We start from the raw sequence: 22,599 nt of genomic DNA on the forward strand, positions 1-22,599 counted from the left end.
TTTGGAATTTATGGAATTTAGACATGATTACAGAGGGAAATGCATCTAGAGAAAATGAAATGTCTCTTTCATATTTTAAACTGATAGACAGAAATTCTTCCTCTGTGTTTTAGTGAACACTTTAACAAAAGCCATTGCTGATTCCATCACAAGTATACCAATGTTTCAAGCGCGAGGGGCAGTACTCTCCACTGCTGCAGAGCTACAAGGGAACTATCTTTTAATATGCACCCTGCTGAATAAGACATATCTAACAGTTTAAAACTGTCTCCAATAGTTAATATTATTTTATTCCAAGCAGTGTACTTCTCTCATTTTCTGAAAGCAGGATCTGTCCATTATTGATTTATTAAATGCCTTCATTTCCATAGTGGTTTAGGAATATGCTGTTCAGCCTAATTTACATTGCTCATTAATATAAAATACATTTACTTTTCTTTATTGATTCTTTTTTGAAACGTCTTATTGTGAACTGAATGAAGGTTTACAGAGAAGAGCACCAGTTTTACACTCAACGAATCCTACACTTTGTTCATCTCAATGATTGCAATCCCCTCCTTGCAACAACAGTTAGCCCACTTCTTTCCTATGGTTCTTATTTTCATTCCACCCTCCTTCCCAACCCTTCTGAACTTTATTCTTAGGTAAATGTTGCCCTTTTGATCTTGAATGGCTGACCATTCCATGTTGAGTATACTTTACAAGTGTTGCTGTGCCCCCTATACATGTATATCAGGTGCAAATTGGGTCACAAGGGTGAGCTCTGTTTCAGACCTGTAGGGTGTATGAGGGCCACAATCTCTATAATCTTTTTCTGACCTTTTAAGCCCAATCGTTTTAATAATTTTAAGTTTTGTTCCACATGGCCTTCCACTCTATTTGGGAACTTCTAATGTGATTCTTTTCAGAGCAGTTGGTAGTAGTAGCTGGGCATCATCTAGTTCTTCTAAGATCATTCACTATTACAGTATCTATTTTTCTTACCTTGGGGTTAATGGGCTAAGAGCAGCTGGTCCTCCTAGTAAACTCCGACCAGTTTTTGGTTTATTTTGAACCTGTTTCGATAATATGGAAGTTCCCGTTCCAAGAGAGACTGTGTCTGGTGAAATTACAGCTGAATCAATGTAAGACATCGAGGAATCTGTATTCAAGGAGTACTTGGGATTGGAAGATTCTAAATTCAGTCTGTTTAACTCCTGAAATAGAAATTTTTCTACCATGTCATTTACATTACATTTGGTTCAGAACATGCTTTCTACATTTCATAACATTCTGAACACTAACGTATGATACACTTACAATTGTGTCTTGGGGTGTTTCCGTAAGAACTGTCTCAGGCTGTCTGTGAGATAAACTATGATTTGATACTAGTGTTGTACAAGAGTTGGGTAGACAGTTGCTAAAGTTATGTAAAGATGTTAGTTTAAATGTTTGGTCAGGATCTGGCTTTTCACCTGGGAAGAACAAGAAAAAAAGGAAATGAGGATTGTTTCTCATATATGAATAAATCAGTGGAAATTATGCCTTATACAGAATTTCAAAATTCTCTTATTTCTGCTAATCAAATTTAGCTCCCAAAAGTCCATCCATCATGTTATATTCCCAAGATAAAGCTATACATCTAGGGAAAAATTTAAACTGCAAGAATACTGATTTTAAACATAATACATTTCAGGAAAGTGCATTTTTAAGTTTGTTTTAAAACAGAATGCAGCTACAGCTTTCTTTTTTCAAGGCAAAAGGCAAGGATGGGAGTAAAAACTAGTGTAGATATTACAATTTTAACTCATTTGTGTATACAGATAGAACACTGCTTTAAAATGGTTCATTTATACACACCTCAGAGCATATATTCTGACACATCCCCCATACTACCCAGGTCTAGTCACATAACAGTTTCGGCCCCAGGTATTCTATTAGTTTCACTTGAACATTCTTATCTAGAAAGTCATTCTGCATAGTGTTAAACTAGTACTACAACATTCTAAAGGATACAGATATTTAAGCTAAATTGGCTCAACAGAAGAGATTTCATCCTTGGGATAATAAAAGGCCACATTCCTGAAACATGAGTCTAATTGTTATTTTCAATTTCAACAACGCTTAGAGCTTTGAAACATCTTTTTCTACTGGATAGATGATTTGTATTACTCTGCAAAAATTAATCAAGGAAAAGAAGAGGAAATGAGATTAAAGCAACCCTCCCCAACCAACTCTACAAACCTACCTATTTCACATAATGATTCAAAGGGGGACCAGAGGAAAGGATTTAAACTAAGGCTCTTTTGGTAACATTCAGATCCTTTGGCAAGCCGATCTGTCTTGCTGTAGAGAGAAACAAATAGATTAAACAAGCTAGAAAACCCAAAACATTTAAATAGGAATGTTTATATATCTTCTTACATAAATCTTATATATGTTTTAAGAGCACAGTTCTTCCTTCATTAATTTTTAAAAATTTTTATTATAAAGACCCTTTATGAAAGTCTTAAATGGGAGTAAACATAAAACAAAGACAATCATAGGTAACCCAGGTGAGGGAAATCAGAAACACAATGATGAGCTGCCAAAGTTCTGTCTCCATGTAGTGACCTTTTATAGGGCACAGAGAACAAAGGAATCACCTCAGACAACCAGGACTGATGGCAGCAGCCATGCGTCACATATGCATGCCGGGCCTAGGGAAAGAAGGAAGGGGACTATTTAAGCGTATTCTTCTTGATGCTTTTCTAAATCATCAGTTTTCCCTTTTTACCATGCTCCAACCATTGTAAATTAGGGTGGAGTCAAAAGTTAAGTGAAAGTACAAAGAACATGAACTAATGAATGAAATCATCAGTGCCAGTGCACTGAATATACCATCAGGATTATATAACTAGAAAAGAGGTAGATAAACATTGGCTTAAGCAAAGATAAATTAATCCAAGGGAAGATACTCTGGAAGGGTAAGATGTGATCCTATTCATTATAATTTAAATAATCATTGTATTTCCTTCTAATTTTAGCAAAAGGAAAATTCTCTCAAGACACTTTGATAAATTAAGAAAGGCTGATTTTTATTATGTGTCATCATCATATGACTGACAGGCAACAGAATAAAATTTTATATAAAAGTTTCTGAAAAGGGAGTAGAAACATATACACCTATATAGTGGTAGTGGTGGTTGTGTGCCACTGAGTTGGTTCCAACTTATAGTGACACTGTGTAGTTTCCTAGGAGCAGTAAGTCTCATATTTCGCCCAAGGAGTGACTGTTAGGTACAAACCTCTGACCTTGTAGTTAGCAATCCAACTGGTAATCCAATATACTACCAGGGTTCCTTATACACCTAGAGTGCTGTTGACATTAAGTGCTGTTGTTGTAATGTGCTGTGGAGTTGGTTCCGACTCAGTGACCCTGCGTATGGTTTTTACAGGAGCAGAAAGCCTCATTTTTCTCCTGTGGAACAGCTGGTAGTTTCGAACTGCTGACCTTGTGGCTCGCAGCCCAATTTGTAACCACTACGCTATCAGAGCTCCTTGAGTCAGTTCCAATTCACAGTGACCCTGCATAGGGTTTTCAAGGAGCAGCTGGTACATTTGAACTGACAACCTTGCAGTTCAAGCTGACCTTGCGATTCAGTGTCTATCCTACAGCTCCACACCAGGGTCCATATATCTAGATTGTTGTTTTTAAGTGCCATGGAGTCGATTCCCACCCATAGCGACTTTGTAAAGGGTTTCCAAGGAACAGCTGGTGAGCTTGAACCGCTGACCTTACAGTTCGAATGGCTTTGCAGTCTGGCGCATTAACCCACATTGCCACACCAAGACTCCTATATCTAGATGGTGGTTATGTGCCGTGGAGTCGGTTCTGACTCATAGCGACCCTGTACAGGGTTTCCAAGGCTGTAAATCTTTATGGGAGCAGAAAGCCTCAATTCTCCCATGAAACAGCTTGTAGTTTCGATCTGCTGACCTTAAGGTTCGCAGACCGATTCATAACCACTACGCTACCAGAGCTGGGAGATGTAAATGTATAAATGAAGTTAAGAGCAAATAGGTAAGAAGCCAGAAGTGGAACTACAAAAGTCTGGGAGGTAAATTCTCAAATTATTCAATAGAGAAATTAAAGGGGAAAAAAAAGACCTAAGAAAATTAAACAGGTAGGGGAGCGCAAATTTAATTTGGGCCAGGGTTGTCCTCCTTAGGAAACTCAACCTTTTTATCTTGATGTTGAATAAAATTTATATATTCTTTTTCCTCTCAAGAAGAAAAAAATTATTTCACCATCTTCTTTATGGTTAGGAAGTGCCTTATGATAACACACACATGCACATACACCTTTCTATGAACCAGATTCAACCGTACCTTCAAAATCTTAAAAAAAAATATTAGCTAAAAATAATTAATAATACATACATGGCATTTTATGACTTCATTTTTAAAACATTATTTTGAAATAATTTTAGACTCACATAGAAGTTAAAAATAGAGTACAGAGTTCCCATGTGCTGTACTCTACTACTGTTACTACCGTATGCTACTACTGTACGTACAGGACAATGACACAGCCAAAGTACAATGACCAACGAGGGAAGCTGACATCATCGGTACACTACTATGAACTAAACTCCACCATTCGTCTAACAGTTAGCCATACTGCGGTGGCTTGCATGTTGCCATGATTCTGGAAGGTACGCCACCAATATTTTAAATAACAATAGGATCAACCATGGTGGACAGGTTTCAGTTGAAATTCCAGACTAAGACTAGGAAGAAGGAGAGACTGACTACTTCCAAATATTTAGCCACTCAAAACCCTATGAACAGCACCAGAACACTGTATGTTGAAACATGATGAAGAGCACCAAAGTACTGTCAGATATAGTGCCAGAAGATGAGCCCCTCAGGTTGGAAGGCACTCAAAATGTGACTGGGTAAGAGCTGCCTCCTCAAAGTAGATTTGACTGTGATGATGCAAATGGAGTAAAGCTTTCAGGACCTTCTTTACTGATGGGACATAACTCAAAATGTAGAGAAACAGATGTAAACATCTATTAATAATCAGAACATGGAATGCACAAAGTATGAATTTAGGAAAATTGGAAGTTGTCAAAAAATGAAATACATAAAGTGTTCAAGACCAAAGATGTCAGTTTGAAGACGAAGGTGTGCCTGACCCAAACCATGCTAGTTCCAATAACTTCATATGCATGTGAAACATGGACCGTGAATAACGAAGACCATAGAAGAATTTTGAGTTATGGTGTTGAAGGAGAATATTAAAAGTACCACAGAACAAACAAATCCGTGTTGGAAGAAGTACAGCCAGAATGCTCCTTAGAAGCCAGGATGGCCAGACTTCATCCCTCATACTTTTGATATATTATCAGGGAAGACCAGTACCTGGAGAAGGACATAATGCTTGGTAAAGTGGAGGGTCAGTGAAAAAGAGGAAGACCTCCAGTGAGCTGGATTGACACAGTGGCAGCAGCAATGGGCTCGAGCATAGCAATGATTGTAGGTTGGCACAGGACTGGGTAGTGTTTCATTATGTTGTGCATAAGGTTGCTATGAGTCAGTATCGACTCGACGGCACCTTAACAACAATAAATGAACTAAACTACATTCTTTACTCAGATTTTTATATGTACTCATTTGTGTGTGTGTGTATTGTATGTGTTTAGTTTTATAAAATTTTATAACATGTCTAGGATTTGCATCATTATTACCACAAGCAGGATCTAGAACTGTTGCAATATCCCAAAGAAATTCCTTCAGGTTCCCCTTTATAATTACACACTTGCCCCAATCCTAACCCCTTAATAACCATAAACGTACTCTTCTTCACTATACTTGACATTTTAAGAATGTTACATAAATGTTTATATATATATATACACACACATACACACACACATAAACTTTTTAATATATATATATATATATACACACACACACTTTTGAAACAGCCTTTTCTCACTTGCTAGAATTTCCTCGTTACACATATATATTGTTTGTCCTTATTTAATGCTGAGCATATGGATGTAACAGTGTATATCCATTGTACCCATCAAATGCAATTTGAATTATTTCCAGTTTTTTGCTTTCAGAAATAAAGCTGCTATGACCAGGAACCAGTTTACCTTCCCACCAGCAAATTCTGAGGAATTCTTCTGCTCTGCACCCTGCATGTCAGGAGCTTTATTTCAGTCATTCTAGTACAAGTGTGAAAACTACATCCATTGCTGTTAATCAATTCTGACTCATAGCAAGCCCAGAGCAGAACTGCTCCATAGGGTGTCCAAGGCTGTAAATCTCTACAAAAAACAGACTGCCACAGCTTTCTCCCACACAGTGGCTGACAGGTTAAAACCACCAATTTTTTTGTTTAGTACCCTAGCATTTTAACCTCTATGCCACCAGAGCTCCCTAGTAGGAGGAGTGTTGTTGCTATGTGCTGTCATGTCAGTGCTGACTCATAGCAACCCTGTATAGGGGTTGCAAAGTTCTAAATCTCTACAGGAGCAGAAAGCCTCATCTTTCTTCTGTGGAACAGCTGGTGGACTGGAACTGCCAAACCTGCAGTTAACAGAACTCACTATACCACCAGGATTTCCATTCCAGTAGGAGTGTTGTTGTTCTTGTTGTTACGTGCTGTCTAGTTAGTTACAACTCATAGCAACCCTGGAATAGGGTTTCCAAGGACTGTCTGGTGAGTATGAACTTCCGAACTCGCAGTCCAGTGCTTATCCTACAGCGCCACACCAGAACTCCAGTAGGAATACTGTTATTAAGTGCTGTCGAGTTGGTTCTAACTCATAGGGATCTCTGAGGAGCGGCTGGTGGGTTTGAACCTCCAACCTTATGGCCAGTGCATTATTATACAGCACCACATCAGGACTCCAGTAGGAGTGGTGTTGGTGTTGGTGTTAAGTGCCATCGAGTCAATTCCAACCCATAGTGACCCTCTACAGGGTTTCCGAGGAGTGGCTGGAGGTTTGCAGTCCAGTGCTGATCCTACAACACCACACCAGGAGTCCAGTAGGAGTGTGTAGGGGCATATGATACAAGCATTTGGCGCTAAAAATTTCCCTCTAAGCACTCTTTAGTTACATCCCACAGTTTTTAATATTTTGTATTTTTCTTTTCATTCAATTCAATATATTTTTTAATTTCCTGTGAGACTTTCTCTCCAATCTATGAATTATTTAGAACTGCACTGTTTAGTTTTCAAATGTTTAGACATTTTCCTGTCTGTGAATGGCTTTTTATCAGCTTACCCAACTCCTTTAACCAAAGAATAACTATTTATAATACTTTTCAAAAGTCAATATTCTAAAAGCAAAAGGAGATGGTACTCTTATTTAAGAATTAATATTTCTACAACATTTCACCCATAAAATTTTGCCAACATCTCTTGTCATTTCCCCTCCCCCATTTTATATTATAATTCTTCTTAAATAATTCATGGTCCTCAATCTTTCCTTTGGAAGTCACTCGATATGAAATGTCTGATATTTTATTTTCCAGTGAATCTTTCTTAGTTATCCTCTTATCTTATCTAGGTACACTGATATTCATCTCATTTGAGTCTCTCCAACTACTGTTCAAATATTATTGCAGAACTTTTATTGTAATGGTAAAAACATAGAAATATAGTCTACTGCTTCTTATTCTATTATAAACCCTAAAGGGCAGGAACTGTACAAAATTGATATTTCCAGTGTCAACCACCATATCTAGCCAAAGATTTCAAACAAATGACAAGAAGGATCATAGTAGCATGACCCAAATTCATCACTCTCAGTCCTTTTCTCAAAGTTCTGGTGTGGTGCTGTAGGATAAGCACTGGACTGCTAACAAATCAAACCCGTCAGCCATTCCTTGGAAACCCTACACAGGGTCGCTAGGAGTCTGAACTGACTTGATGGCACTTAACAAGTCCTTTTCTTAAGATATGTGAAGACACTGATACTGTATTCAAACTCACTTTAAAGTGTTAGTAGCTACATGTACTTCTACTACATCTGAAAATGAGTCCCAGAATTCAGCCAAATAATTTCATCTGTTCAAAAAGACTCTTTCAAGGTTTCTTTAACAACCATTATTCAAATTGGTCTCAATCTATTTAAAAAGATAGATAGGAATCACTAATCTGCTTCTTTAGACAAGCAGTCCTCAATCATTTTCCCCAAGATAAGGAGCTCTGGTAGCGTAGTGGTTACGAATCGGGCTGCGAACCTTAAGGTCAGCGGTTCGAAACTACCAGCCGCTCCGCGGGAGAAAGATGAGGCTTTCTACTCCCGTAAAGATTTACACCCTCGGAAACCCTGTACAGGGTCGCTATGGGTCGGACCCGACTCGATGGCACTTAACAACAACAATAGCACAGATATACATACTATATCCTCCCATGGGCGGAGTTAAGGAATAGTTCATCTTATGCTAATTGTTACCCTCTACTCCCCTAACTCATTAAGTATTTCAGAAAGAAAATGAATGAGAACATTACTACAGTGAAAACAAACTTTGAATTCACTCTCACATACTTTTTTAAAATGTTAACTTAGGTGCAAAAATACCTTATTTCAACTCTCATTGTAAGGAATTTGTGACATACTGCAAAATCATTATGACCTACCAGATAAGAACTACTATTACTGACACTTGTATTCAAATCTCTTACTATAGAGTAATGGTGATATTTAATAATAAAAACAAAAACTTCACTCTTCTATACTTTTTCTTTAGTGGGACATATGAAGATATTTTCCTTATCCAGGGTGTAAATACAATATTATGTGCATTCAATAGTTAGACAGTGCTGCTGCAGCTATTATCATTGAGGTTAATGGAAAGTGAAAAATGGGACCAAAATCTCTATGACAGGTTTCACAAGGGCATGTTGTTTGTTCTGGTGTGGCGCTGTAGGACCGCAAGGTCAACAGGTCAAACTCACCAGTGTCTCCTTGGAAACCCTATGCAGGGTCACTTTGAGGCAGACCCGACTCCACGGCACTTGAATGGGAACAAACAACAATAAACACCACTTACCTTGTGCTACTGAACAAACACAGACCAACACAAACTACTAACATGCTAACAGTAGAAACAAATTTTTGTCAGTTTGTACCATTTTTACTTACCAATATACATGTCCCAACAATGAAAGAGTAAAGCAAGCGGAATCACCAAACTCAGTAACAAGATCATCATGGCTTTTCTGTTTATTTAACACGCCACCAGATAAGATCTGCTCCCCTTCTGCAAGCCTTGAAAACACAAATTTGCTTATTTAAAATAATCAATATAAAGCACTATGTGTAAAGATTATCAATAAAGTACCCTGGACTTCTAGTTATGGAGGTTAAAAAATATGTATGAAAAACTTTTTTTTTCCTCCCCCATGAGACTTGTAAGAGCTGCAAACATGCATTTAGGAGGTTGGAAATTTATTAACTTAAGTAATAAATTGGAAATTTATTAACTTAAAAATTTTCTATTTATAAATCTAGTCTGAGAAGCATTTTCATTACTCATGTCAAAAAAATGGAATACTATTACACTGGAGGGAAAGATATAAATGTTTTTTCATTTTAAAATGCAGTCCTTCTATAATTTCTTGAAATAGGAATCTGTAAGCACATTATAAAAGACTAACATCTTAATTAAAAATTACATACTCAATGGACTCAGTCACTTCAAGATTTTTATAAATAAAACTTGACTAGCACTCCATTTCTTTTTATCTGTCAGTTACCTTTTCTTGATACAGAAAATCCTAACTTTGCTCCAAAAATATATTTTTTTAAATGTGCCTGATTATATACTTGAAGTCCATCAGAAGTTGTAATGGTTTGTGTCTGAAAACAGTTTCAGAAGAATATGTCTATTTTTCTAGTTGCTTCTATTTTGGAATAGGCACCACTAAATTGGTTTACTTGTAATGTACAACAGAGATGCTCTCCTACAACTGTCCCATTGCTTCAAAGATGTACAGATACAGTAGTTCTCAAACTGAATGCTCTAAAAGGAAATAACTATGCAACCATCTTGACACTACCAAACCGTCAAAAAACCACTGATGTTAAATCAATCCAACTCAGAGACCTGATAGGACAAAACAGAACTGCTCCACAGAGTTTCAAAAGTTGTAACTCTTAACGGAAGCAAACTGCCACATCTTTCTCCCTTGGGATGGCTGATGGATTCAAGATGCCAACATTTGAGTTAGCAGCAGAGCACTTTAACCAGTGTGCCACCATGCCTCTTTAGACAGTCAAGGGCGCATCAATTTTAGATGACCTTGCAGGTAACACAGGCTTATTTCAACCAGTTAACACTGAAATGATAACCATTTTAATTTTAGGGATGGATGGAAATTAGTTGTAAATTTCTCTAGGGCACAATTCTTTTATTATTATAACAATGAAATCTCTCCATAATAAACATGCCATAAGGAACAGTGTAAACATTCCAAATGTTACAGAAATAGACAAATCCCTACTACCAAAATTTTTAAAAAAAGAGGAGGGACGAGGGGAGTCAATTGGAGTCAATTTAATCTGTCAAAAAGTTTTATCTAAAATTCTAAAGTGTAAGTAGGACAAAATTACCTAGAAAAGATGAAAAACTTACTTGCTGAGATCAACGCAACACTTTGCAAGCAGGTATTTACATTGCGGTGTAGTACAACTGTGTCCTTTCAAGAGTCTATATGCTTTATATGCCTTTCCTGAGCGGTAATAACAGGTTGCCAATAAAAACAAGGCTTCTTCAGAGTGTACTAAGAACATGTATATATAAAAAGGAAAGTTGGCTATTATTTAGTATGCTGGTGACAATCATAAATTATCCAACAACTTTAACAACAAAAGAAAATTAAGCATCTTATTTAACACAAAACTATAATTTATTAATTCAAATTTGAAGAAATACTTTGTTGATACAAAAGTGAGTGACTTAACTCTTGATTACCTGCTCCCTACAAGGAACCAAGGAAATAACAGTCAGATAAGTCTATGCAAATCCTTAAAAAACAACAACAACAACAAAAGGAAGCCACATACATCTTTAAATAGATTTAAAAACATAGTTTATTAAGCAAATTCTAACTCATAGCAACTCTAAAGGGCAGAGCAGAACTATCCAATAAGGTTTCCTTTACGGAAGTAGATTGCCACATCTTAATCTCATAGAGTGGCTGTGGGATTAGAACTGTCACCCTTTCAGTTCGAAGCAGAGTGCTTACCAAGTGCACCACCAGTGTGCCTTTTAAACAGATTACTAATAAAGCATCTGAGTTTTTATGTGCTAACCACAGGTCGGTGGTTCAAACCCACCAGCTGCTCCTCGAAAACTTTAGCCAGGGTCACTTTGAGTTGGAACAGACTTGACGGCACCTAAGTATCCTGATTTTTAATGTAATGTTGTTTTGATTGAGACTTTGGCAGGCTAAGTTAAATTTTATTAGAGCGGGAAACTGAGAATTCTAAACCTCATTACCAATTTGAAATAATTTCTAATTCATAGAAAAGGCTAGATTTAAAAGATAAAAACAAAAATAAACACTTATTTTCTCGAATATCCAATATACATTAAATTACATTCAAGATAATTTAGGGTAAGGGGAATACTCATATGACATTAACACTCAGTTGACAGACTTGCCGCTTTCATAATAAAAAATGGTTCCCCATTGGCAGAATCACCACACTTCCTAAAATGTTAACTTCATTCAAAAGATTGATTCTAAAACAGTAATTTAAAAATTTGTTCTTAAACCTTTTTGTCATAAAGATGTTCAAATAAAAACCATTTCTTCTACTCTTACTCATCTTATAACTTTTCATAAACTTTAGTATAAAGCATGTTAATATGCAGTAAGTGGTAAGAAATCTTGGTTCGTGTGTTAATGGTGTAAACAACAGTATCTATGTATATGCTGCAGACACAAAAAATAAACAGAAAGCTCTACTGCAGTAGGAAGACCTCATTTAGTTCTTCAACTGAATCTATGAGGAAAATTTAATTTCCCCTATTTTATACATAAAAAATCTGAATTACTCAGAACTTAAGTAACTTGTACAGTTTTCTAGTTGTACAATTAAGTGACCAGGTGAGGATTTGGACTGAGGCCACAAGACTCCCAAATCCATGCTCTTAGTCATACAACATAAACTTTGTTCTAATGAAAAACTTGAGAAAAAAATTGGAAAATAAGTAAGCAAATTCTAGTTATTTAAAGTAACATACAAGGGAGCTACAAGTATAAGCTTTTCGGAGCTAATGGCAATCATAAAGAAAAAACAAAACAAAATGAATAAACATTCAATTATAACCAATGAAGGTGGGGATCTCAACAGAATACCCAAGGATCTTGTTACAGTCTTAAAACCTGATGAAACTCCATATTTTATTCTCCGTTTATAATGAATAGTTCTAATGCAATGAATAGATTGCATACCTTCTGCATACAGTCTTTCTGCGAGGAAAACTGCATCTCGGTATGCATAGTGGTTTAGTGCTTGCCATATAGCAGCCTGTAAGGAAGAAAAAAGAACGTTAAAAAAAAAAGAAAAAAGAATGTAAGCATGTTGTTATTTGCCATAGAGTTGATTCTGACTCACAGTGGCCCTACAGGACAAAGTAGAATTGCCTTATAGGGTTTCCTAGGCGATAATTTGCTGTGGCATTGTAGGATCAGCACTGGATCAGCAGTTCAAACTCACCAGCTGCTCCTCGGAAACCCTATACAGGATTCCTATGAGTAGAAACCAACACAGCAGCACTTAACAACAACAACAATCTTTATGGGAGCAGATGGCCAGACCTTTTCTCCCATGGAGCCACTAGTGGGTTTGAACCACTGACCCTATGGTTAGAAGACGAGCACTTAACTATTGTGCCACCAGAGCTCCTTGAACATGAATATACAGACATATATATTTTCAAGGTAATTCCTAGCACAGACTCTTACATATCTCAATTCAAGTGATAAAACCCTCATGTCCACAGTACAAAATCCTAAGTGTGTCAGATAAGGTTCTTCACCAGATGCCTCCAAACATGATCTCAACAGACTCACTCAACTTTCAAGCTTCTGTGCCTTTATACCGGCACAGAAGCCTCTTTTGAGGAATGTCTGCTTATAAACTGCTCATCCCTGAAAGATCCAGTTTAAATAACATCTACTCTATAACATTTTCTTGGGTGATCTCTAGTCATTTTTCATAAAACATACCTCTAGTGGAACATTTATATGATACTGCAATTATTTCTTTGTGACTCTGCCTACCTCATTAAACCACAGGATCTAACAGCATCTCTCATGACACACACAAAGGATACCTTCAAGGGTACATCATCCTCTCACACAAACTTTCCCATCTATTAGCTTTAATGCCACCTTACTGCTATCCACTTAAGGATGCAAAATGTAATACACAATGAGTGAAATTACAAAATCAATGCGTAATCTACTCCAATATATTTTTCTTTTTGTAAATTATGAAACATATCTCACAAAGCACACATCGAATGAGAAGTATTTTTTAAAGTAATAGTAAGTGGAAGAAAGATGTGGCAGTCTTCTTTCTGGAATATCTTCATATAGATTAATTTCATGATGCCACTCAATCTTAAAGATGAATACTAAAATATACCACACTAAAAAATTTCATTGAGAATCTAAGGGTCCCTCTCTATTGCGAATAAAGGACACGAGAACAGGGGGAAAAAAGTACTACTAAACACCTACATAAGGCCTGTAGGATAAGCACTAGACTGCAAGGTAGATTTGAACCACAAGGTCGGCGGTTCAAGCTCACCGGCTACTCCTTGCAAACCCTATACAGGATGGCTATGAGTCAGAACCAACTCTACAGCACTTAACAACCACCACCTCCACACCTCCAGGACCTGTTAGGAAGGAGTCACTTACATAAAATGGGGATCACATGAGCTGTGCTAAAGAGCCAGAACCTCCAATACAGTGTTCCCTCATATTTGCTGCTGCTAACTCTTTCACAGGCCATTAGCTAAAGAATCTGAGGTTCTTATTCCTTAACTACAAATCATGGTTTGTTGGCTACCTGTGATACCATTGTTTGTGGTGGAGAGCAACAACATACATAGCTACTAGTTAGAGTATGTGTGTTAAATGCTATCAAGTCAGTTCCAGATCATAGCAACCCTGTCTAGGATTTCTGAGGAGCTGATGGTGGGTTTGAATCGCAGACCTTATGGTTGGCAGTCCAGTGCTTACCCTACAGCGGCAACCAGGACTCCATTTAGAGTATAAAGATATACAATTAATGATGAATGACTTGCCATGAATGATTAATAAATAGGCAATGGGGAGGGAGGACTGCCTATTATTTTTAACTGAAGGACTCTAGTACTCATTCAGTCAATAAATGTTTACTGTGCTTACTCTGTTCCAGGCCCTTTCTAGACACTAAAAGTACAGCAATGACAATAGCTTCTGCTCTCCTGAAGTACATGTTAATGTTACTCCCAACCTTGTGGTGGCTTGTGGTGCTTTACCCCACATCCCCTGAAATAGAATTCCTGGACTGTGATTAAGGATGTTTAAATATTTCCACTGGTGATAGAGAAGCATTCCAGATTCAGAACTATATATATATTTTTAAGCTTTTAAGTTGTTATTGTGAATTGAGTGGTAGTTTATATGGGAAAACATCAATTTTACACTCATCCTATTGTATTTTGTTTCACTGCAGTGATTACAATCCCCTCCACGCATCATCATTCAACACTATTTGCTTATATTTTCTCGGTTTTTTTGTTTTGAATGTACACAAAAACACTGAGGAATATATAATCATTTAAACAATGAAAGGACACATTCTGTAATCCTGCCTCCTGGCCGTCAGCACACAGCCTTTCTCTTTCCATGAGTCTGGAGTCCTTAACTGCTCTATTTCTCCATGTCATCATTTCTGCCTCCATCTCTAGTGTCGCTGCTTCTCTGGATAGAGAAGCCCCACTTGGGCTCTTCTCCCTTGATGGTCCTAGTGTCCTCTATTCCTGGATTTTAAGAGTAACTATTCCCCACTTTTTGTTACAAAACTTTTACCTTTACAGTTATGAAGATCATAATTAATCATGATAACAATTACTAACTACTGAATCATAAAAATCTTATCCTTATCTCCTTTCAACATATCCATCTAGACAAGATGAAAACTATTCAGTGGAGTTCTAACTTCTCCCTAACTAAACTCCCTCTTGAAAACTTGTAAGCCAGTCACTACAAGCCTTTACTGCCCCCCCCCCCCCCCCCCCATTTTAGGCAGCCAATGTCTAAGATGCCTGTCCCTATTAACCTTGTGCACAGAGGGGATAGGAATTGATACTTGATATGAAGACTCCTTCCCTCTCGGTTGGTATTTTGAGCTACTACATCCATAAGTGGAGTCCTGGTGTGGTGCTGTGGGCTAAGGCATCAGACTGCAAAGTTGTTTGAACTGCAAGGTCAGTGGTTCAAGCTCACCAGCTGCTCCTTGGAAACCCTATACAGGGTCACTATGGGCCGTAATCGACTCAATGGCACTTAACAACAACATTCATTAAGTATAGGTCAAGCAGAACCATTCTTTTACTTATCTAGACATATTTTACTTTCCCCACATATCTAGGAAAATTTGAAAAACTTACGAATGCAATGGATCCCTTCCAAAGAAAAAGATACACTTGCATATACGTTAAAAGAAAATTTATCTACAGTCTTAGGGGTTCACTGATACTCTGCTTCATTAGAATCACTCACTGGCTTAGTTATATATATGCGATCAAGTATTAGACCCTGATAGGCAATCAATGTTCAATAAATACCTGTGAAATTGAATTTAGATACTTAAAAGAAAAGGAGATACAGACAAGTTATTGACCAAGAAAAATATGTCTCTTTTGCATTAAACAACCTCTGATAGTGCAAAGGTTAAGTCCTATAGGGCCATTCTACTCTGTGTATGGAAATACAGGTTTTCTTCTGTTACCTTAATTAAGTCATGACAAGACAGGAGGGGCCCTAAACCTAATCACTTCTAAGTCTTAGAAAAAAGCAAACCGCTACAAGACACACAGGGGGAAGACAGGTGCCACGTGAGACTATGTCTTATAAGTAAAGGAATACCAAGGACTGCCAACGGGCATAAGAAATGAGGAGAGAGGGCACAAAGGAATCGACAACGCTAAGACCCTGATTTGGACCTTTACAATTAGGAATAAAAGAAAACATTAATGTTGACAATGTAAAACAATACATAATAAAACCCAGTTGGTTCTTCTTTGTCACAATAGTCAAAAACATTAAAAAGCAAAAGAAGCAAGCATTTGATACGTAGATTGGCCAAAGTCTGACAGAAGGGTTGGAATAGAAAAAAGCTTTTGGGCAATGAAATCTCTTACACGTGTGTTCTATAAACACTTGGAAGATGATCCGATTTTTCTGGTGAACAGTAACTATTGTATGGTAATGGCGGCAATGTGCCACAGTGGCCCTGTCAGTGGTGGAGGTGGTGGTTGTGTGCCACCAAGTCAGTTCTAACTCACAGCGATCATGGGTAGGTTTTCCAAGGCTATAAATCTTTATGGGAACAGAAAGCCTTGGCTTTCTCCCAAGGAGCAGATGACAGTTTAGAACTGCTGACCTTGTGATTTGCAGCCCAACTTTAACCCACTACACTTCCAGGGGTCCTTAGAGCGTGTTATATACTTCCCTCCATATTAGTCTGATGATTTACCCTATCACCTTACTTGATAAATCTACAACTTTTGAAAAACATTCACTCATTCAGTATACATTTATTGAGAACCTACTTTGCTTGCTATGTGATCCTGATTTTAGTGAAAAACAAACAAAAACCCTAGCAAACTTTAGAAAATCAAGTTTTTCAGGTATGCGTTACCAAGCCTTAATATTTTGGACTTTCAGGTCTTTACTGACAATAAGAGGAGTCCTGGTGTGGTGCTGTGGGGTTAATGTGTTGGACTGCAAGTTCAATTTGAACAGCAAGGTTGGCGGTTCAAGCTCATCAGTCACTCCTTGGAAACCCTATACAGCAAGTTCAATTTGAACAGCAAGGTTGGCGGTTCAAGCTCATCAGTCACTCCTTGGAAACCCTATACAGGGTCACTATGAGTCAGAACTGACACGATGGCACTTAACAACAACTGACAATAAGAAGGAGCCCTGGTAGCATAGTGGGTTACAAGCTGGGCTGCTAACTGCAAGGTCAAGAAATCTACCAGTCGCTCCAAGGACAAGGTCAGTAGGTTGAGAAATCTACCAGTCGCTCCAAGGAAGAAAGGTGAGGCTTTCTGCTTCTGTAAAGATTTACAGCCTTGGAAAACCTATACAGGATCACTGTGAGTCAGAACCAACCCGGGGACACATAATCACCACCACCACTGACAATAAGAAATTATGAATAAGCCAGGCATTATTCTATAGACACCTATTTGATTTCTGTCATTATAGGTGCTTCTGCTTTATGTCCATGGATGGCATTGGGAAGCTGGACCTTAGAACAAAAATATGTGGGATTGGCAAGTGAATGCAAGAGCAGGTTTTAAAATATGCTACAGAATCACTGCTATTTAGCCTACATCTCCTCCACACCACAGTAAGATGAGAAAAGGTATATGGTACACTACAGCTGTTCTCTTCGAGGAATTTCAACATTTGAATTGCATTAACAATTTAGGGGAAAATATCTTTCAGAAAACAACAGACTAACAGTTTTTCAAACTGAATTTGATTCTACAATAAATCTCTTGAATGCCTAGTATGATCTCCATATACCAGTTCAGAACAGCTAAAAGTTCCTCTGATACTAATCAATTATTACTTCGGTTGCTTAATTTAAATATGCATGACTCCAGGTCTTTTCTGGTCTTGTGGTATTTTAAGTGTCTTGGAGGGTATTTATGGTGGTGGTGGTGGTTGTGTGCCATCGAGTTGGTTCTGACTCACAGCAACCCTTATTAGGGTTTCCTATAGGAGCTGCTGGTGGGTTTGAACTGTCGACCTTGTGGTTCGTAGTCCAGTGCTTACCCTACAGCACCATACCAGGATTGGAAGGGTGCTCATAGCGACCCCATATATGGTTCCCAAGGAACTGCTAGTGGGTTTGAACTCCCAAACTCGCTGTTAGCAGGTCAGTGCTTATCCTACAGCACCATACCAGGATTGGAAGGGTGCTCATAGCGACCCCATATATGGTTCCCAAGGAACTGCTAGTGGGTTTGAACTCCCAAACTCGCTGTTAGCAGGTCAGTGCTTATCCTACAGCACCACACCAGAATGCCTCTGGTCTGGTGGTGGTCATGGTGTGCTGTGGAGTGGGTTCCAACTCATAGTGACCCTGCATAAGGTTTCCGAGGCTGTAAATCTTTACAGGAGCAGAAAGCCTCATCTTTCTTCCGCAGAATGGCTGCTAGTTTCAAACTGCTGACCCAATTCGTAATCGCTATGCTACTAGAGCTCCTTTCTGGTCTTGCAGAATCCCAGAAAACCAGTTCTGTTTTTACAGCCAAGTCACTTTTCTTAACTTTGGTTTCACAATCTATAAAACAAGGATGTTGTTGTTAATTAAGTGCCATCGAGTTGGTTCTGACCCATAGTGACCCACAGGGTTTCCAAGGAGCAGTTGGTGAGCTTAAACTGCCGACCATGCAGTTCAAACGGCTTTGCAGTCTGACGCATTAATCCATAGCACCACACCAGGACTCATAAAATAAGGATAAAAACACCTATTTCCTAGATAGGTGTGAGACAGTCTAGCCCAATGCCTGACTTAATTCTACACTCCCACAAAAACTGAACTGATTTTCTGGGGTTCTACCAGACCAGAGGAGTCCTGGGTGTGGCGCTGTGGGTTAATGCATCAGACTGCAAAGCCGTTTGAATTGCAAGGTCGGCGGTTCAAGCTCACCAGCTGCTCCCTGGAAACCCTATACAGGGTCGCTATGGGTCAGAATCGACTCGACGGCACTAACAACAACAACCAGACCAGAGGAGTCCTGGCGTGGTGCTATAGGATAAGCACTGGACTGCTAACTGCAGGGTTGGTGGTTCAAACCCACCAGCCACTCCTCGGAAACCCAATACAGGGGCCTCTGTGAGTGGAAACTGACTTGACGGCACTTAGCAGTAACAACATGAGTTCCCTCCACAGCCTTCACACCAACAGCAGACCAGGGAAGACCTAGAGTTTTGAAATCATGCATATTTAAATTAAGCAACTGAAGTTAATAATGAAAGGAAGATACTTAATATACACTTACATTTCTATAGAAGGTCCATAGCAACCCTGTGGTGGTGGTGGTGGTGGTGGTGGTGGTGTGCTGTGGAGTGGGTTTCTGAGAAGTGGCTGGTGGGTTTGAGCTGCCGACCTCGTGGTTACTAGTCCAGTGCTTATCCTACAGTGCCCTGGCAGTGGTGGTGTGCTGTGGAGTTAGTTTGGACTCAGCGACCCTGCATACGGTTTCTGAAGCTGTAAATCTTTATGGGAGTAGAAAGCCTCATCTTTTGGTAGTTTCAAACTGCTGACCTTAATGCTAGCAGCCCGTCTCGTAACCACTAAGCTACCAGAGCTCCCACACAGTGTCATACTAGGACTCAATTGTTGTTGTTGTGTGCCATGGAGTCAGTTCCGACTCATAGCGACCCTGTACAGGGTTTCCGAGGCTGTAAATCTTTATGGGAGCAGAAAGCCTCATCTTTCTCCCGTGGAACAGCTGGTAGTTTCGAACTGCTGACCCTAATGTTAGCAGCTTGATTTGTAACCACTACGCTACCAGAGCTCCTTAGGACCCAATCAGTCTCCCTGAATTCTTTTTCATCCAATAATCTATTCTTTCTCTGTGATCTTTTCACAAATCAAATCTGATCATATCATGCCTTTGTTTGAAATCCATCAAACAAAGAATAACACCCAAAGTCACCAAACTGTGTGATGTAGCCCATGCCTACCTCTCAAATATTGTCTCATATCACAGTCTCTTTTGCTTTCTTTGCTAGTGCCACAGTGGCCGAGCCTCCAGCCCCAAGCTCTCTATACATGCAGTTCACTCTACCTGGTACACTGAAACGATGCAGTCTAGTCATCTCTAGGATCTCTGCCTCTGGGAAGCCCAGATGAGGTTTGTCGTTGATAAGTGCTGACTGGTCAGTTCCGACTCATTGAGACCCTGTACAGGGTTTCCAAGGAGTGACTGGTGAGTTTTGAACTGCTGACCTTGTGATTCAAACCAACCTTGCAGTCCAGTGCTTTATCCCACACAGATGAGGTTGTTGTTATTAGGTGCCATTGAGTCGGTACCGGCCCACAGCGACTTTATGCAGAGCAGAACAAAACACTGCCCGATCCTGGGCCAACCTCACTATTGTTGCCACACTTGAGTCCATTGATGCTGCCACTTGGCCAATCCATCTCATTGGGGGTCTTCCTCTTTTTCTCTGACCCTCCACCTTACCAAACATGATATCCTTCTCCAGTGACTGGTCCCTCCTGACAATATGTCCAAAGTATGAAAGACGAAGTTTGGCAATCTTGGCCTCCAAGGAGCACTCTGGCTGCACTTCTTCCAACACAGATCTGTTGGTTCTTTTGGCAGCCCATGGCACTTTCAATATTCTCCTCTAACACCTTAACTCAAAGGCATCAATTCTTCTACGGTCTTCCTTATTCACTGTCCAACTTTCACATGCATATGAGGTTACTGAAAATACCATGGCTTGGGTCAGGCGCACCTTAGGCCTCAAGCTGACATCTTTGCTCTTCAACACTTTAAAAAGGTCTTGTGCAGCAGATCTGCCTAATGCAATACGTCGTTTGATCTCTTGACTGCTGCTTCCGTGAATGTTGATAGTTGATCCAAGAAGAATGAAGTCCTTGACAACTTCAATCTTTTCTCCGTTGATAAAAATGTTGTTTATTGGTCCAGTGGTGAGGATTTTTGTTTTCTTTAAATTGAGATGTAATCCATACCAAAGGCTGTGCTCTTTGATCTTCATCAGATGAGGTTAGGTATCTTTATTATGCGCTAAGCATCAAGTTCCTTTCCACAGTAATACTTCTCACAGTTGTAATTTTATCTTCAGGGAAGCATTTAAATAATGCCTTCCTCGGTATAAATTCCATAAAAGCAGTTTACGTAGTGATCAAGAGTCAGGTGGCTAACCTCAAGGTCAGCAGTTTGAAATTGTCAGCCAGTCCGGAGGAGAAAGATGAGGCTTTCTCCTCCCATAAAGATTTATAGCCTCAGAAACGCTTTACAGGGTCACTATGAGTCGGGACCAATGCCACAGTACATAGCCACCATCACCATTATATATTATACTCTCAGCAACTATTATATGCTTTTTAGTAAATGCTTAAAGTATGTTGAGTGAGTAACCAAACAAATGTCCATTTCTTACACTATACCCATTGTTGGCATCTTTATATGTCAGTCTTAGGCTTGTTTCTCTGTATTCTTATGTATCTAGGGATCTTTGAGTCTCTTAACTCAAAGAAACTCTGTGGTGAATAGAATTATAATTCAAACAGTCACCATCTAACTACTCCTTTATAAAATCTTAAGATTTCCTACAAAACCTACTTGTTTAGTTTTGTTGTAAGTGAAAACATAGTGATTAGAAAAACTATACCTAGAATTTGATGTTGGAGAACTAAGTGCAAATTTGTGTGCTAGCACTTCCAGCAGTGTGACTCTGTAATTCATAACTCTGCTTAGTCTGTTTCTTCAGCTGAATGACTGGGGTCTATTTCTTGAGGTTATGAGTCCTGGTGTGGTTCTGCAGGATAAGCACTGGACTGCTAACTACAAGGTCAGCAGTCCAAAACCTACTAGTTGCTCCTCGGAAATCCTATACAAGCTCACTATGAGTCAGAACCAACACGATGGCACATAACATTTCTTGGGGTTGGGAGACCCCGGGTTGTGCAGATGGTTAATGCGCTTGGCTATGTACTGGAAACTTGGAAATTAAAGTCCATCCAGGGGTGCCTTGGAGGAAAGGCCTGGAGATCTACTTCTGAGAAGTCAGCCACTATGCTGCACAGTTCTACTCTGACACACATGGAGTTACCATGAGCCAGAATAAAATCGATGGCAACTGGTGGCTATTTCTTGGGGTTGATATGTGCATGATTTTGAAATCCCATTTTTCCACAAACTTTTTGAAGTTCCCTTGTAGACAGATGTACCATTTCACTCTGTTGTTGTCGTTCCCAAGCGCAGTCGAGTTAGTTCCGACTCACAGCGACCTGTATAGGGTTTCTGAAGAGTGGCTGGTGAGTTTGAACTGCCGACCTCACTGTTCAAACCAACCTTTTGGTCCAGTGCTTATCCTACAGCACCACACCAGGACTCCCACCATTTCACTTAATTCACACAAAACCCCCAAGAAATAACTAACAGTTGCCATCCAGCTGACTGTAACTCATGCCAGCCCAAAGTAAAAAGTAACATAATTTTCCCATGAACTTTTTGAAGCTCCCTACCTATCTGTAGTCCTGATGTGGTGTTGTGGGTTAATGCACTGGGCTGCAAAGTTGGTATGAACTGCAAGGTCAGCAG

At 39.1% G+C, this 22,599-nt stretch overlaps 1 protein-coding gene across 4 annotated transcripts in view; it reads right to left on the reverse strand.

Moving 5' to 3' along the window:
• The window catches only part of LOC102829882 (cell division cycle protein 27 homolog), an 82,821-nt gene that overhangs the window by 52,621 nt on the left and 7,601 nt on the right, over positions 1-22,599 (reverse strand). For 3 of the 4 annotated variants that reach the window (XM_006833549.1, XM_006833548.1, XM_006833550.1), the window contains exons 2-7: positions 12,452-12,527; positions 10,624-10,771; positions 9,132-9,257; positions 2,228-2,325; positions 1,300-1,454; positions 985-1,196 (exon numbers count right to left, since the gene is read on the reverse strand). In XM_006833549.1, coding sequence (XP_006833612.1) covers positions 985-1,196; positions 1,300-1,454; positions 2,228-2,325; positions 9,132-9,257; positions 10,624-10,771; positions 12,452-12,527 — 815 coding nt within the window. The remainder of the gene's footprint in view (positions 1-984; positions 1,197-1,299; positions 1,455-2,227; positions 2,326-9,131; positions 9,258-10,623; positions 10,772-12,451; positions 12,528-22,599) is intronic. The other variant, XM_006833551.1, reaches the window with a different exon arrangement.

Source organism: Chrysochloris asiatica, unplaced genomic scaffold, assembly GCF_000296735.1.
Source record: "Chrysochloris asiatica unplaced genomic scaffold, ChrAsi1.0 scaffold00007, whole genome shotgun sequence".
NCBI classification, from domain to species: domain Eukaryota; kingdom Metazoa; phylum Chordata; class Mammalia; order Afrosoricida; family Chrysochloridae; genus Chrysochloris; species Chrysochloris asiatica.